Below are 15,641 nucleotides of genomic sequence, written 5' to 3' on the forward strand. Positions count from 1 at the left end.
GGAACAGATAGCCATTCAGAAACATGTGACTAGGCACTGCTCACAGCAAGGAAGATCCTCTGCCTGACAGGGAAGGGATTAAATGCTTGCCTGCCTTCATATAGATACTACTTCAAAATTTACAATTGGCCAGTGTCTCACTGAAATATGTCTGTTTTAGTCACAGTTTTAATGCTGTCTGACCACAGACTGCTAACAACATAATTCAGGGAAAAATCACTACCACAATCTTTACTTGTTCTCCAGAATTGCATAGGATTAATACACTAAACATTCAAATTTATTTTTACAGGCATTTCTGTATGAAGAAGAATTTAACTGCAATAAGCTTCGTGATCAATCTATCACTTCATGAATACATTCCTTTTTTATTACTCAGTGATTTTGCTTTCCCTTTGCTACAAGGGCACGAAGGTGCCCCTTGGGAGCCCTGAATGAGCCCACCATAGCTCAAAAAAAGCCACAGCACAACTTAGCAACTGAGATAAGACTTTCGTGGGCTGAAGCTCTTTACTCAAGGCAAGGGTTTGTTAACTGTCTATTTAGAGCACTTGCAATTCCTGAAGTGAAAGTCATGTGGCTCCCAGGTAAGCAAAATTTGGCTTACCTTTAATTTATTTTATAATGACTTTTAGGAACTTTTATAATTATAAGGAGAAAATTTTATTATATTTATTTAAAATCTGTTTCAGTACGATTTAATACTATTACCTACAAAAAGTAGTACAAACTAGATAAAAAGAAAACTTTTCAAGACAGTTGCTGAAAACTGCTGTAGAAATCTGCTTGAGTTAGCTCCAGTTTGCCTGTCATCTGTTCTTTGGCATTCAGAAGCCCAGATGCAGAATAAAAAAATTGCAACATACCTACCTTCTCCAGTTAGATTAAGTGCTCTAGCTACCATGGTAACCTAAACTATTTTTCTTACTTTGCTCTGTAGGAATGAAAACTGATTTAATTCTCCAGAAGGATGTCACAGTAAAGACAAGTACTATAAGCAATACATTACTGAACCTCAAAAAAGCTGTTCCTCATTTTTGCTCATTTAAAACCATGTTATTCATCAGCAACATAAAGGAAGAGCTGTCTTTAATACAATTTGCTTATTAGCTGTGGAAAAGCCTTGATTTCTGCTACAGAGATGAGGACATGCAGCTAAGCAGCTTTTCCCTCCCAAAGTTCACACTTTATATGATGTGACAATTCATCTTTTCCAAATACACTTGGGAAAAAAAGCCATCTAGAGTAAGTTTAAGGTATGAGAGCTTAGGAAAGAAAGATAAAGCTACCTGCACATGGAGTGTACATCACAATTCTGCCTTCGTAACCTTTGAGTGAAAAATATTAAGATTGCAAATTCAGGTCATCTCTGTACTCTACAGGATCAACCTGAACTCAGACAATGGGCTCATATTCATCATAAGCTAAAACTCACCCACACATAACAAGTTTCAGAATTTGATCTGATGCTTTGAGGGCTTGTAGACCACTCCAGAAAACACAAAATGTGTCTTAAGAACGGTGGAAGTCAGTACGTGATGGGAGAACATCCTTTACATTGTCAGCACACTGTTATTCTGACACAATTCAAATAAGAAACAATTGTTAAAATGGTCCTAATTTTTTGCACAAGCTTAAAATATTTGAAAGTATTTAGTGATAAATTAATGTGAGAGCTAATACAAATAATCAGGACCACACTTCATTGTGTCAGCAGAAGCGAAGACTTTAAGGAGGAGGAAATTGTAACATTATGAATCTGAAGTCCTAAGTCCTAAAAATGTGCAGCTCTGGGGAAATCTTGGAATGGATAAACAGTGAGTCTTCCCACAAAAATGCACATTAGTACATAGAACAGCATTCCTTGGCTCAAATTAACAAGGCTTACTGACCACAGAAATCTTCCACGTCCGTGGACTACTTTCATGGCTTCTATTGTAAGTGTTATATATGTTTTCTAAAGGTAACTTTATCCTTCCATAGGGAAAAAAACCCAGGAAAACACAAACTGGAAAATAATGAATATCAACCATTTAAGTCATAAATTATCTTGGCTATCTTATAGTGAAGGTGTACATATAAAACTACAAATCTCATGAGGAGAGAGAGAATTGAAGAGACAGGAGAAGACAAGGTCTTCAACAACAAAATGCAGGGAATCGGGGTCATTGAGTCCATCGCAGCTGTGTTGGACTTGGATGGCCTAAACAACTTTAAAGACTACACTGATTTTAAACACATTCTATTGTGAGAATGTCCATTAATACTTCTTGTGATGCCTAAAGTACATTGTAAGCTCTTTACAAAAAGTGGTCATTCCTCATGTAGATATAAGCCTTTCACTATTATCTCAGAAATCTGTCAACCTACCAGGAGATGGACAATCTGGTTGTACAAATGCCTCTGCCAGGCCAGGAAGGAGTTAACACTCAGAGAAGTCTGAGCTGGCAGAGCCACACTGCTGTTCTAGCTGGCTTGTGCAGCTCTACATTGCTGTCAGAATAATTTAGATATTCTCTTGCTGACTTTATCTGGGCTGCAAACACAATGATTCTCTTCCTGTCTTAAGTTTGCTAGACAGAAAGATGAGAAGAGCTGTGGGTTTTATTAACCATTAACCATTCTTATTTAGTAGCTCCTTTTTTACCTTTTATCTTTATACATTAGTTTACATTTGGAAAGTAAGAATTGGTCAACTTTCCATTTGAAACAGTTGCTTCAGTAGCTACAGCTGAATTCAGTTAACACCATTTATTGAGAAAGAACTTTGTCTGAACAGTGACTTGGATGCTTTATGTTAACCTCAAAATCAAAAGCCTATGAGAATTTAGGTGTCTGATATCTCCATAGCATTTATAGCTCATTTCTAAAACATCCTTACACAGTCTCAGTATGTTAAATCTCCATTCAAAATACAAATATATAGTTGATTTTCTCTGTGCATCTATCTTCCTATACACAAAGTCTCTTTCTGCCCATTCTGAATAATTAGAAACCTAGAGTTATCTCACTTTTACTTGTGGGGTGCTGGGAAGAGAAGAGGGTTCTCAGAAGAATCAGTGACAGAAACCACAACTTTTCTAACAAACATAATTGTCAGAGCTTTTCAATACTACTACTAATCTTACCTAAGACTGCTCAGCTCTACAAAATCACAGCTTTTGAACTTATAATTCTTGGTTTATAATCACTTCTCTAGGAGCAAGAACATAAACTAAGAAAAGAAATTTTGATAGATTAAAAGGAATCAGAATAAAAATTGGACATGCAGAAGTTACTAACTAGTTTAGAAATAACACTACTTTTGCAAGACATGTATTTGATCTGTTGAATAAGATAATCTACTGGTTTGTACTGGTGGATCCTGAAACAAACTGGCTACAGCAGAGCTCACATCATCTGATCCCCTTCCACAGCCACTTACATACCCTGAAAAAGATGGACTTACCACTGGCAATACTCAGTGGAAGAGAGGAGAGGGACAGGACCTTGTTAAACCCATTTTAAATTTCCATCCAAAAACTACTCCCATCCCCTGGCTATGCAATTATCATCTTACATGAGGTCTTAGCCACATTTTCTGGCCAAAAGGAAACATTGGAAACATTTGTTTAAGCAGTGACCAGTAGACACTGGTCACCAGCAGAAAGCAAAACTCTTCCCAGGCTGCTTTGTCTTAGCCCAGGGTTCCCAATTCAGATCTCAGAAAAAGCAGAACAGCTGAAGACATGGTATTTCATGAGCAATGGACTGACAGAGGGTTCCATTATTGTGGCATCTCCTGAGTGGTGGCCACTTCTCCACCAACAGTGACCCCCAGAACAGATTGGGCAGGATTTGGCCTGAAGCTGTATCTCGGGCCCTGGGCCTTCCCACTCTGCTCAGCAGTAGCAAAACATGGCAAGTTTGGCAAGACTGCCAAATACAGCATGATTTTACTCCATGGATAGGAAAATACTACTACTACTACTACTACTACTACTACTATTACTACTACTAATAATGTAATTTACTACTTGATATTTTTTAAAATAATAAAACTGTAATTTGATATTACCTCCACAAAACAGAAAGAATTTTAATATATAAAAATCAGAACCACTTCCACTATAGCAGGGTTTGCAGATGAACTTGCTGACGTGAGTAGTTTTTATCTCACTGACCTAGAGCTACAGCAGGACACTGCAAAAAGGACTTTATGGCAGCCAGAGTCAGAACATGGCTCCAGCAAGAACATTTTCCTCCCTGTTCAGCTGCTGTGGGTCAGGAACCATGTCTGGGGGGAGGGTGAGAGCACTGAGGAGCTGTGCTGCTCCCCACACCCTGGGCACAGAGTAATTACAACACCTTTCCATGGATAAATCACCCCAACAGGCATGGATTTCCTCTCTGAAACTGGAGCAGCTGTGGTGGTCAGTAAGGAAATCGATTGCCCAGACAGGCAGGAAACTCCTCAAATCCTTCTCTGTGACACTCAGGCTTAAGCCTGAAGCAGTGTCACTGCAGAACCACCACCCATGGCACAGGTGGTCACACGCAAAAGGATAAAATACTAAACACACAAACACAAACTTTTATAGTGTCATGCCTGTGAAGGGTGTGATTTGCTAATCTTGCCAAAGCAACTGTGACTGGCCATTCCCAGTCTGGAGCATCTAAGTAGAGATAGGATTTTTCAGACAAAAAGAGAGCAGCATTGCCCAGGGGAAAAAAAAGACAAAAACAGTCAAAAATCAAAGCACTCAAACTCATAGTCACTTGTGGCTGTTTGTTGTGGTACTGTTCACTGGGCTGGTTTTGGGGTTGGTCTTTTTAATAATTCAAACACTCTCTCTGTGTTAAGAAGCAGAACAAGTTTCACTGGAATGCAAACCTCATAGTTACAGGTTTCCCACTGGTCATCAAGCTTGACACAGGGTCAGAAAAATAGCCAAACCTTTGGGATATTTTGATGCACATTATTTCATTAATGCTAACAAAAAGAAATATTACCAATCTTGCAACTGTCAGAGGAAATAAGTCAGAAATATATACTATAAAAGAGATTAAGAAACTATTCATTTTGTTACCAGTTAATTATTAGAGCTTCTCCATCTACTCAAGAAAACAATTAAATCAGACATCAAAGTTCATTAAGAAAATGAATTTTCATTACTTCAAAATCTCTTTTTCCCCCTCCTACCCAGAGATCATATTCATAAGATGGCAGACAGAACTTTCAAAAATCTGGGGTATATTCTAAAGCGATCACCTAAAACCTAAAGATTTAATAAACGGCCTTTATTAAGCATACATAAAACCTTGTAAAAGGGAAAAAAACCAAGTGTTTTCCAGTAAGCATGTATGTTTGTGTCATGGCTGTAATGAAACACGCATTAAGTATGAAACATATGGTTTCCATTTTGTTGGCCTGGAATCCATCCAAAGACATTTATGTTGTTAGCTTAACTGTTCTCTTTAGCTGAGAAGCTGTGGAAAATATCTCATCTGAAAAAAATCTGTACCTAGTGGATAACTATAAAAGATTTGCTAGATATTTAGCAGACTATTTTAATAAAAAACCTCTGAGATTGCTAGATTTTAAGTTTTTTAAATTAGTATATAATTTTCTAACTGGAAACAAATTTGCTTTAAGAGGTACCAGTATTCTATCAACAGATTATAGTGGTAATATTTTTTTTTAGTTAACAAATTTGTGGAGGTGTTTATGGCTCTCTTTTGGAACCAGGCCATCTGACCCAACAAGAATGCATGACAGTATCATTACTAAAGTATCATCTCCCTAACTTCACAAAAGAGCACTGAAGATACTCTGAAGATCACATCTGGCTAATAAGCTGGTTCAGAGGCAAGGTTCACTAAAAATTAGAGAAAAATAAGATAGCTTTCATTTTGCATTTTTTAAATAATTCCTGAGTTTGCCTTGATGCAAAAGTAGGTCAGCCAAGAGCTGGCTAAGAATTTCAAAGTATCTATCATGAATGCTCAGATTCAAATTTTATTTATATTAGCAGATAATATACCAGAAGGGCTGAAAAATAAAGTTCAAAGGTTAAATTTTGCCATGATATACTTAAAAATTAATTCCTAAATCTTAAGACTTCTAACCTCAGTAACAGAGAATCTATTAAACCTTTCCTACCTTTGTGCTGTAAACCAATTCATTAAGCCTGCTGTAGTTTTTACAAACCATTGCTAAACTTTTGTTTGATGAAGCCAATGGAAAAGACTATTATGAATAAATTGATAAATGCAATGAGATCTGTTTGGAGACTTTACAATTTCATGCTTCTTTATTTATTTATCTGAGCTTATTTGGGATGTGGCAGACAAAAATCTCCATTTTGTTACCTTAATAATTACATGACTTGAGGATAGTGCTCTCTGTAAAGGGCCCTGAAGCTGGAAACTCCACACTGCCCTTGTTGTGCCCCTGTACAAGCTTGCTCATCTTCACAACCCATTGCAAGAATTAGCTGGTTATTCTAACTCACCTTTGCCATCTGTGCTTGGACTCCACTGGCCTTTAAAGCAGAAACTGCCTTCTGAGCAGCTGCCGGGCTGTCAAAGTCAACAAAACCATAACCTGAAAGAGAAAACATCATTTTGTTAGCAAGGCAGCAACCAACTTACAAACAAACACTTCACAGCCAACAGTCGTGCTACTGGCATGGTTATTTAATACAATTTTCTTGTTGTTCAACAGGGACAATTTGAACTCCAGGTCTTCATGCAGTGTCCCCCTCCCCACCAAAAAAAGAAAAACCTAGCAAAGTTCTTGAATCTTGAACTAGTGGAACAAATCCATTTCCATGCCCACTCATTATGAGAATTTTGGCCAAATTTTGGCTAACAAGCAGTGCAGTGCTTTGCTTTCTGTTATCTGGTATGTAACTTCTAACACCAGATTATCTCAGAGATCACCAAATAAAGTATCACCTATTAATTTTTCTGAAGTAAATTCTTATTGCAGTTTGAATGAGTGACAAGTAAGTCTGTAAGTTACTTTTTGTTTATTCAAATTTTTTTAGAAGAGGAATTTAGTTTAAAAGCCACCCATCTACCCAATTTTTGGTAAATTACTTATCTCATTGTGTATACATAAAAGACAGTTAAATTTAAAAGTGAGTGAATGCCCATCTTCAGTGAAACCAAATGGTTATTGAAAGAATGTGAAAAACTGGCCAGAAAGCATTTTCTATGCCATATAATGCAATCTTGAAATATTAAAATATGCTCAACATCAATTGAAACAAATTCCATATATTTGCAATAAGCTCTTTTCTTATTCTGAACAAGAACACATAACTAAGGGATTCCAGGATGCCCAAATTGCAATATACCTTGGCCTTAACAGACACTGGTCTTACAGGCTGGGATTTTTAATCCAGCCTGGGAATTGGAGGCTCAAGTCTCACCAAGAGGCAGTCAGAGTTTGGAAGCTTCTTCCACTAGATGTTATTGCAAACCTCATTATGCATTTTTCAATCCCCCTCTTTTCCACCAGTGAGCTGCCCAAGTACCAATAAAATCCCTTTCCAGATTTAAAGTTGGGGTAAAAGAAAGGAAACAAAAAAACCAACAATGAAATAATCTCTGGAGGAGTAGAAAATGGAAACATTTCTTCAAAATATATTACAATCCTCTTACAATATATCTATACTGAGAAAAGGTTGTCTAATTTTAGAACAGGACAAGCTTTAAAGCTCTTAACTTGGGAAAAACAACTCAAGCATCCTTGTACATCACTGCAAGCTTATTTATGCTGCCAAGAAGCTGAAGAAAGCAGCATATTGTTTTGTGTAACACGTGGTGGTGTGGATTGTTAAATCCTGACATGAAACAAAGTGAATTAGTTCATATCAAGTTTTGTGCTGCCAATGCAAGACTAACTTCCCATACCCTGGCTCTCCACACCCCTGGCAGCCTGGGTTATCACCAACACACTGCAGGGTGTAATACAGATAAAGTTACATACTGACACCACGCACACATTCAAAGCTGGCTTTGCCACCTTCCAGATGATAGAGAAACTCAATTGCTCACTGTTCCAGTCGGTTTAAACCCCATAGTGTATTTTTGGCAAAAGCCAAAGATGCTGTCAATCTTTTGGTTAAATTCCAGTTAGATATTTACATTCTGCCTACTTGTGTTCCCATTGCAATTTCAGTAACACACAGTGAGCCTCCCTGGAGCCTTACCTTGCAGTGCACTGTCACAACAGGCTGTTAGCTACCACGTATCATCAGTGAGATTTAAAGTCTCTATTGAAAAAATCATCTTAAATCTCTTAAAGAATTAATGTGAGAATTTTTGTATCTCTGAAAGGCCTACTGAACACTTCAGGAACTGACAAAATGGACAGACTAAATCCGTTAACTGCAATCATACGCATTAACTAATTAAAGTAATTGCAAAGGGCACCTCCTCTTTCCTAGTCACAATGACATCTGCATACAAGCCAGGAAAAAATTTTCAGAAATTTCAGTATCTGAACTGTCAGTGCTTCTTCAATTTGCTTAAGATGAGGAGTTGAGAAGCTATGTCCTTGCACTGGTTCCAAGTTCTGCACAAAAGCTTTGTCTTAATTAATGATGGACTCTCTTCCCTCTGTCTATCAGCTTTCTGCTCATTCATGGGCATTATGCATATTAACACTGCTCAATCAGCTGACTTAATATTTCTCTTTGCTCAGAAATTATCCTCCTAACTGTAAAAAATTAAAGTCTGAATCCTGGTATTTCAGTGTCTGCTACCACACCTTCTCCCACCACAAACATGCTGGGATCTGAATCACTGCAATTGCAGTGAGCAATGAAAACCCATGAACTGATACATTCAGCTTGTCTAGAGGAGTTCTAATTTTTTTTTCCAGCTGCAATTACTTCATTGAAAATGAACCCTCTCTTTGCTCCCAATACATTCAATAGAACATAACAAAACACAATTAGAGTACTGGAACATGTAATTAAGTGCTGCTTCAAGCTACACTAATCAATGGAGCTTATTTTCACAATGTATAATTTTTTAAGATGCTTAGTATAGTTGAATGGTCATCTGCAAGCTTCCCTAGTTTCTCCAAGCAAAAGGGGAAAAGCTGCTTTTAACTCCATTTTTGTTTTTAAAATAGAAGCGAGCTGCCAGCCAGCAGTGTGCATGTCAGCTTCCCTCCGCCTTGGCTGCGCCGCCGACACCGGCTGTCTGCCAGCTCCACTGGAGGCAAATGCTTCGAATACACCAACCACCAGCAAGCATAAAACCCATTTAGGAGCAAGAATGGGGAAAAAAACCCAAACCAAACCAACAAAGGTAAAATGAACTTAAAATACAACATTAATGCACTTCATAGAATCAGTTACGACTTTCAGGGGAACACAGTATAAAGGCAAATATACATACCTTTGCATTTGTTTGTAGTCTTGTCCAAAATAGCCTTCGTGGATACAATTTTCCCATACCTAAAATGTATTATACATGTGTAAGGATAATGAGAAAAGAGCATCCTATTATAACAAACACACAAATCACTTTATTTTATCACCCAGTACCCTTTACTCTGTGCAAAATGAAACAATTTATATAGACTATAATTATGGAATGCAAACTCATACATAGATGGAACTGACAAAAAACATCAACAATTTCAAGCACAATCTTGTTCTATATTCTCAGTGGCACCACAGAATAAACCAGAAAAGAGTGCTTTATAGAAAAGAATTCCAGGCATTTAAAATCCTGGTATTTATAAGACACCATGTTATAGATATAAGCTGGGACTCTCTCAGTACATAGACCAGTTAGAGCAGACCAGTTGCCTTGTCAGTGGTAGGTTTGCTGGCTAGCACAGTATAGAAAGAGAAAAAAAAATAGAGAAAAACTCAGCAAACCCCCAAATGACAAACAGAAAAATATTACACCTGGTTTAATATTATTCTGTTCTGGAATATGACAAGTAGAAGACTAAAGAAAGCTGTTCAGCAAAGTTGGAAAAAAAATCTGTACATTTCTGTAAATATAAGCTATTTCAACTAAAATAAAAACATCCCTCAGGAAAGTTTCAATTTTCTTTTTCTTATTGCCAGTTTCTCAGCACCTGGTAAGCCTAGTCTGCCATATAGCCCAAAAGTGAGCACACAGAGATCTCAGCAACTAAGCTTGGAAAACAAGTGGACAGCAATCCCAGATATGGATATGCAAAACAATGACTGTTTTGCAAGCACTCTGACAAGTTTATCAGAATTAGGTATTTTGATAATTTTTAGAGTAGAATTGTTCCTGTTTGCAATTTCCCTCCAAATAAAAATCCCAGTTTCAATTTAAAAACAGCAATTCTCTTGGCCTGCATACAGAGCACAGTTTTCCCAAGCTCCTTCCCACATCCTCCTGTTTGCTTGTCAGTGACACTTGTTAGGGTGCCCTGAGTGTGGAAGAGAAAAATGATGCAAAAGGAGTTTGCTTTGACTTGAGAATGTAATGTAACTTATTACACTAACAGGTTTATCTATGCACTGTGTGCTAAGAGGCTCTCTGTCATTGTACAAGAACCCAGAATTATGAGAAGTGTTATCGGTACAAGAAAGGGGAATTTGGGGAAAAATGAATTTTTGTCATCTTACCTGCTAAACAGAACTTCAACAGTGTGAGCATAATTTCAAAACATACTATGTCAAAAGACAACTAACTCCATTTCTGCAGTAGCTGTATTAGTCTTAAAATTTTTTCAGAGCATATTAGAAGCCTAATAAATTGAGCTTTTTTTGTTAAGAGTATTCAATTCACTGTTCACTTGCAAAGACATAGTTATTCAAAGGCAAAGCCTATTTATAAAGTACTTTCCCCACAAAGAGAATTGAAATACACCTTTCAGTATAGTTAGCAGTCTTTGTGACCAGTTTCAAGACCCTGCTGTTTATGCAATAGTTATTGGATGGCTTCAAATAATTGCAAGGGAGTAAACCTGGGACACAAGCCATGAGGTGGGTGATTCCTTCTTTTATCTGAGATTGTGAGCATCTACACTGATATAAAATAGAACTATCCCTCTATAGCCTAAAAACATACAAGCATCAACGAAAATCTGTGCATACCTGAATTTACCATTTTAGAAGCTGTAATAAAGCAATAGAAATTGTGCATAATAGTTGGAGCAGGTACTTCGTTATTTGTACTACTTATTTTCCAAATATGTCATTCCATTCAGAAAGTTTTATACTCCCTAAATCAAAACTATGCATGCTTTCTCCAGAATTTTTCTGAGTGCAGAGTAAAAGTACATGCTATAAATGAGAGAGGTAAACTGCTCAGGGCGCTTGGTAACCAGTATGACATTCAACATTCAGCATTCTCCATATCCTATCAGGCTCCCTAAAGCTTCCTAAAGTGAACAGCTACATAGCCTTTTGTGGGGAAAAAATCCCTGGAGGGTGATCTCGTCTCTGCTACTGTGTCAGTTCTTGGAAGTGCAGAAAGTGGTGGTGGTGAAGAGCCCCAGCCCTGGGTATTTCTGTGAGCACAATGACCTGGCCAGCGGGCTGGGGGCTGCCTTGGACTGCTCCAGCCCACACTGCTGATGCTCAGCAGCCCATGAACAGGTCTCTGCACAGCTGTTCTTCACAGAAACTTTGTGGACTACCTTCCACTGTGCAAAGATGTCTTAGTGATTTATTGCGCTGTCCTAGATAGCACAGCTCCTGCAAAGAACCAGCCACCATGGAAGGCTGCCAAGAAATTTCAGCAGTGTGAGTCTAGGAACAAACTGGGAACCTGTATAACAATAGCAGCTATTGCCAGGATTTATCCTAGGTTTTCCCTCCCATGTGTGAGCTGTTCTCCACTCATGCCATGAGGCACAGAAAAGCAGTTTACCCACCCTGAGCCTGGCCAGCAGGATGCACCCCCTCCTTTTTCCCAGCATGTGATCTGATACCAGGGGAATTACTCCTTGCAGTTTCTCCCAAGTGCTTCCTTCAAATGATGACCATTGTGAAAACTTTTCTTCCCCTTGAATTCTGCAGTCATTATACTCTGCTTTGAACACAAGCTCCTGTCTTCAACTGGTCCTTTATTGGGTGCAACTGCAGTCAAGACCCTGCAGAAATCAATGAGCTATAAAACACACCAGTCACGACACAAACTGGTATGTATTGCAGAAAGGATTACAGAAAGGGTTATAGCAAGCAAGAGAAAATTTGTATTCCAAAGATGTCTATGATATTAGGTCTTGCTGAAGATCCTAACTCCTCTCAAAGCCTATATACATCTAGTTGCCTAAGGCCCTTGCTGAGGGCTCTCGCCTGCTCCACAGCATGCTTGGTGAGATTTTGTACCTACAGCACAGCACTGTTCCATGGCTGGCAGAATCACTGCAGAATCTACAGCAGTTGGTATTTGCTCATTCCCTTTCAGCTGAAACAGTTTTTTTAAACATGCTTTCCTTTAAATTAAGTACTAGTCTTTAGAAATAACTGCTAATCTGGCTGGTGACAAGCAACTAGGTATTCCTTATTAAGCAAGTTATTTTTCTCCCCAAAATAACATCAAACTCATGTTCAACAACAATAGAGAGTTAATTTCTTTTCTTTTGAGTGCTTTTAACACATTCTTCAGTCTGAATTATGTTTGGAGATGGAAAGATGTTTTCAGCTTTGTGTCTCTTTTCTATACAGCACTTGTAACAGTATCAACTCACACATTGAGAAAGAGAGAACTTGGGTAAGAGGCAGGTAAATAATTGCCAGGGTGCACTGGGTATGGGATTAACAGGGGTGTGCTCAGCAACTGCCTGTGACCCAGTGTACAAGAGGTACAGAACACCAATACAAATGTCTGGCTGGACAGAAGATAAACATGTTCAATGCCAAGCTAGGAGGAAATGCAGCACAGCTGCTTAATAGGATAATGTTTACTACTGCTCATTACATCCTCACAGCACAGAAATGAAAAAATAACCCTCACCTGATTCATGCTGCCCCAAAATCTACTGCCAGGTGATAAGAATGTCAAACACTGCACTATACATGTTTTTGAAGTGGAAGACTTGAAGTGAAGCAACACCGCATATTTTTTTTAAATCATATTGTTCAGCAACATGGTCAAAAACAGTGCAATCATCCTGACAGATTCACTGCAAATAGCTAGGGATACATTTGGCATTTAAAACATCTCTGAAGCCTAATTTTGGCAACCTCCACAATGCTGAAAGAAAAGGGTCTTCAGAAAACCAAGTACATGAATCAACCTGAACCACTATTTATTTTTCTCCCTTTGTACATCTGGCAGTATGATGAACATATGTGGAAATGTGAGCATGAAAAGACGCCATCATGAGCATGACAAAGAATGGGGAATGAAGTAGTTTGAAGTCTCTGCCCCAAGCGCTGTTTTGAGTGTTGAAAGAACTTATCTGTGTGTGCATTAGGGGAGGTACAGTGAGAACAGGCAGTGAGAGGCTTGATAAGGTTTGTCTGGAATGAATTGTTCAAATCTGTGTCCACAACATAACGTAATATACCTCATTACCACCATGCTTACAGTGCTCCAGTTGCAGTACTCTCAACCTGTCTTCCAGCTTTTGCTGTGAAGGATTTCTCTACCACAAGATGTTGACTTGGACAAAAACATGCCAGAAGGATCTCTGCTACCATGGAAAGCCCTTGCTTTCAAATGCTGCTTAGGTCCTCCATCCTGAACTGTCCAGAACTTTCTGTTGAAGATGAACAGTGATCTCCCTTTGCCTAAGTCCAGTCCAGCTCTAAAAGAACATTCCTAGAGATCCTGCTGTTACAGTTTGTGTTACTGTAGTGTCGTCAAAACTCCTCTGATGTACAGAAATGCTGCATATTTTCTGTGTTTGTTATGGATTAATTTTTACATCTTAGAATCTTATCACTGCCCTTCATGAAATGCTCTTAGTTTTAAGATCCAGAATTGAGTGGTAAAACCAGACACAGATTTCATAACTTGTAAGTGGCTCCAAGTACATGAATTAACTTTAAGGTAGAATTGTGAAAGGAAAGAGAACCTGGCTGAAGACAAAATATTCTGACAGAGGGCCAATATTCTCACCAGGTGACTCAAAGACTGGAGAGAGCACAACAAACAGGCAGATCTGGCAAGAAGCGTCACATAGGAGAGCAGATCAATTAATCCTAAAATAAAATGCAGCTGCTGAATACACCCACATCAAAATTAATTGTAATTTTAACTAGGGTAAATAACTAGATGAAAATGAACAAAGCAAATACTTCATAGGTAATCCCTATACATTAATTGTAACACTAAAAAGAAAAAGCAGGTGGGCCTGTTTAGTCTGTAAATCAGCTTTAAAAATGTAAGAGACAACAGGAAAAACCAAAAAAATATTTCTTATTCAAGATGGCCTTATTCACCACACAGCATGGTCAGTGGGTACCTTGCATGTACTCTAAATGCAGCAAATTCTTGTTTGAAATGAAATCATGTTGTCTTTCAGTACAACCTCAAATCAATGCACACAACAAACATGGACTTCGGCAAATCAGTCACGTGCAAATTTTAAGATCCTCACCTCCCCAAACACAGAGTATTCTGTTTTGAACACTGTGACTCAAAACATTTATATGCAACTGATGGTCTTACTAGCCAGACCCACACCACCATGTATCCTGCTTGTAGAGTGGGTGGAAGCCATTGCATTCATCTCAGTTGAGACATGACAAGGAAAAACCTAACAGCCCATGGGAAGGCCTAATCTCTGCTGGAGTTCCCAGTTCCTCTGTAACACCTGGTGCAGGAGGAGCAAAGAAAATTCCCTGGGTCTGAGAAAAAGAGCCAAGGGAGTTGTCAGCAAGAGCTGACTTGGTACAGCTCGCCCCTGTTCCTCACGGGTCTTGCCATGTTCAGGGCATTTCTAAGCCAACAGCACAGCCAAGGGAACACCATCAGCCCCATCAATCTTTTCTCCTGGATCCAAAACCCAAGCATAAAAAGTTTTATCTGGCTCCCATACCTCTGCTTCTCTGCTGCCTTTTGGGAAAGTGGTGTACTGAGTCTTAAGCTCTTGGTCCCTTTTAAGCTTAGACAAACAAAGGGAGTTTTTGTTTCTCTATGTATCAAATTTTCAATTTTTCAGTATGGGGAATTTTGGAAAATAGTTGTCAACACAACACTGCTAGTCTTTGTGATAGACAACTCTGATCCCACTCTTTAGTTATGGGTAAATGTTTCTAACAAAAACTTGATAAAGAAATTTATTCAATCCAGCAGAAGACTGAGTTTTAAGAAAAGAATCAAACCATATGGTTTCCATTTTTAAATTCTTCTTCACCACATCTAGAAGGAAACATTGCTGAGAACATTTTGTCCGTGTTTTGTTTTCTGTTGTTGGAAGACACACTGTTCTTTGAGAAACTCTTTGGAATACTTAGTTGCTTCAAGGCCATCATGCACCTAAAGGTTTTCTACCAGAACATAACAAGCATCTACCACCAAAAGCTGGACCAATCATTTTAAATACATAATAAAACATTACATAAAAAAATGCAGTTATACTTTCATATTTTTACTTTCCAAGTTAATGTGTATGGATATTCTAGCTTTATTCTAGTATGAGTTCTGTCTCAAAATTGTTAGATTTGGCTAATTTATTTGGTTTAGTAAAGTCT

The 15,641-nt window shown here is 38.3% G+C and overlaps 1 protein-coding gene across 5 annotated transcripts in view; it reads right to left on the reverse strand.

Moving 5' to 3' along the window:
- Positions 1–15,641, reverse strand: part of RBMS1 (RNA binding motif single stranded interacting protein 1) — a 143,155-nt gene that overhangs the window by 31,237 nt on the left and 96,277 nt on the right. For all 5 annotated transcript variants that reach the window (XM_063161980.1, XM_063161981.1, XM_063161979.1 and 2 more), the window contains exons 3-4: positions 9,400–9,458; positions 6,495–6,586 (exon numbers count right to left, since the gene is read on the reverse strand). In XM_063161980.1, coding sequence (XP_063018050.1) covers positions 6,495–6,586; positions 9,400–9,458 — 151 coding nt within the window. The remainder of the gene's footprint in view (positions 1–6,494; positions 6,587–9,399; positions 9,459–15,641) is intronic.

Source organism: Melospiza melodia, chromosome 8 (assembly GCF_035770615.1).
Source record: "Melospiza melodia melodia isolate bMelMel2 chromosome 8, bMelMel2.pri, whole genome shotgun sequence".
NCBI lineage: Eukaryota > Metazoa > Chordata > Aves > Passeriformes > Passerellidae > Melospiza > Melospiza melodia.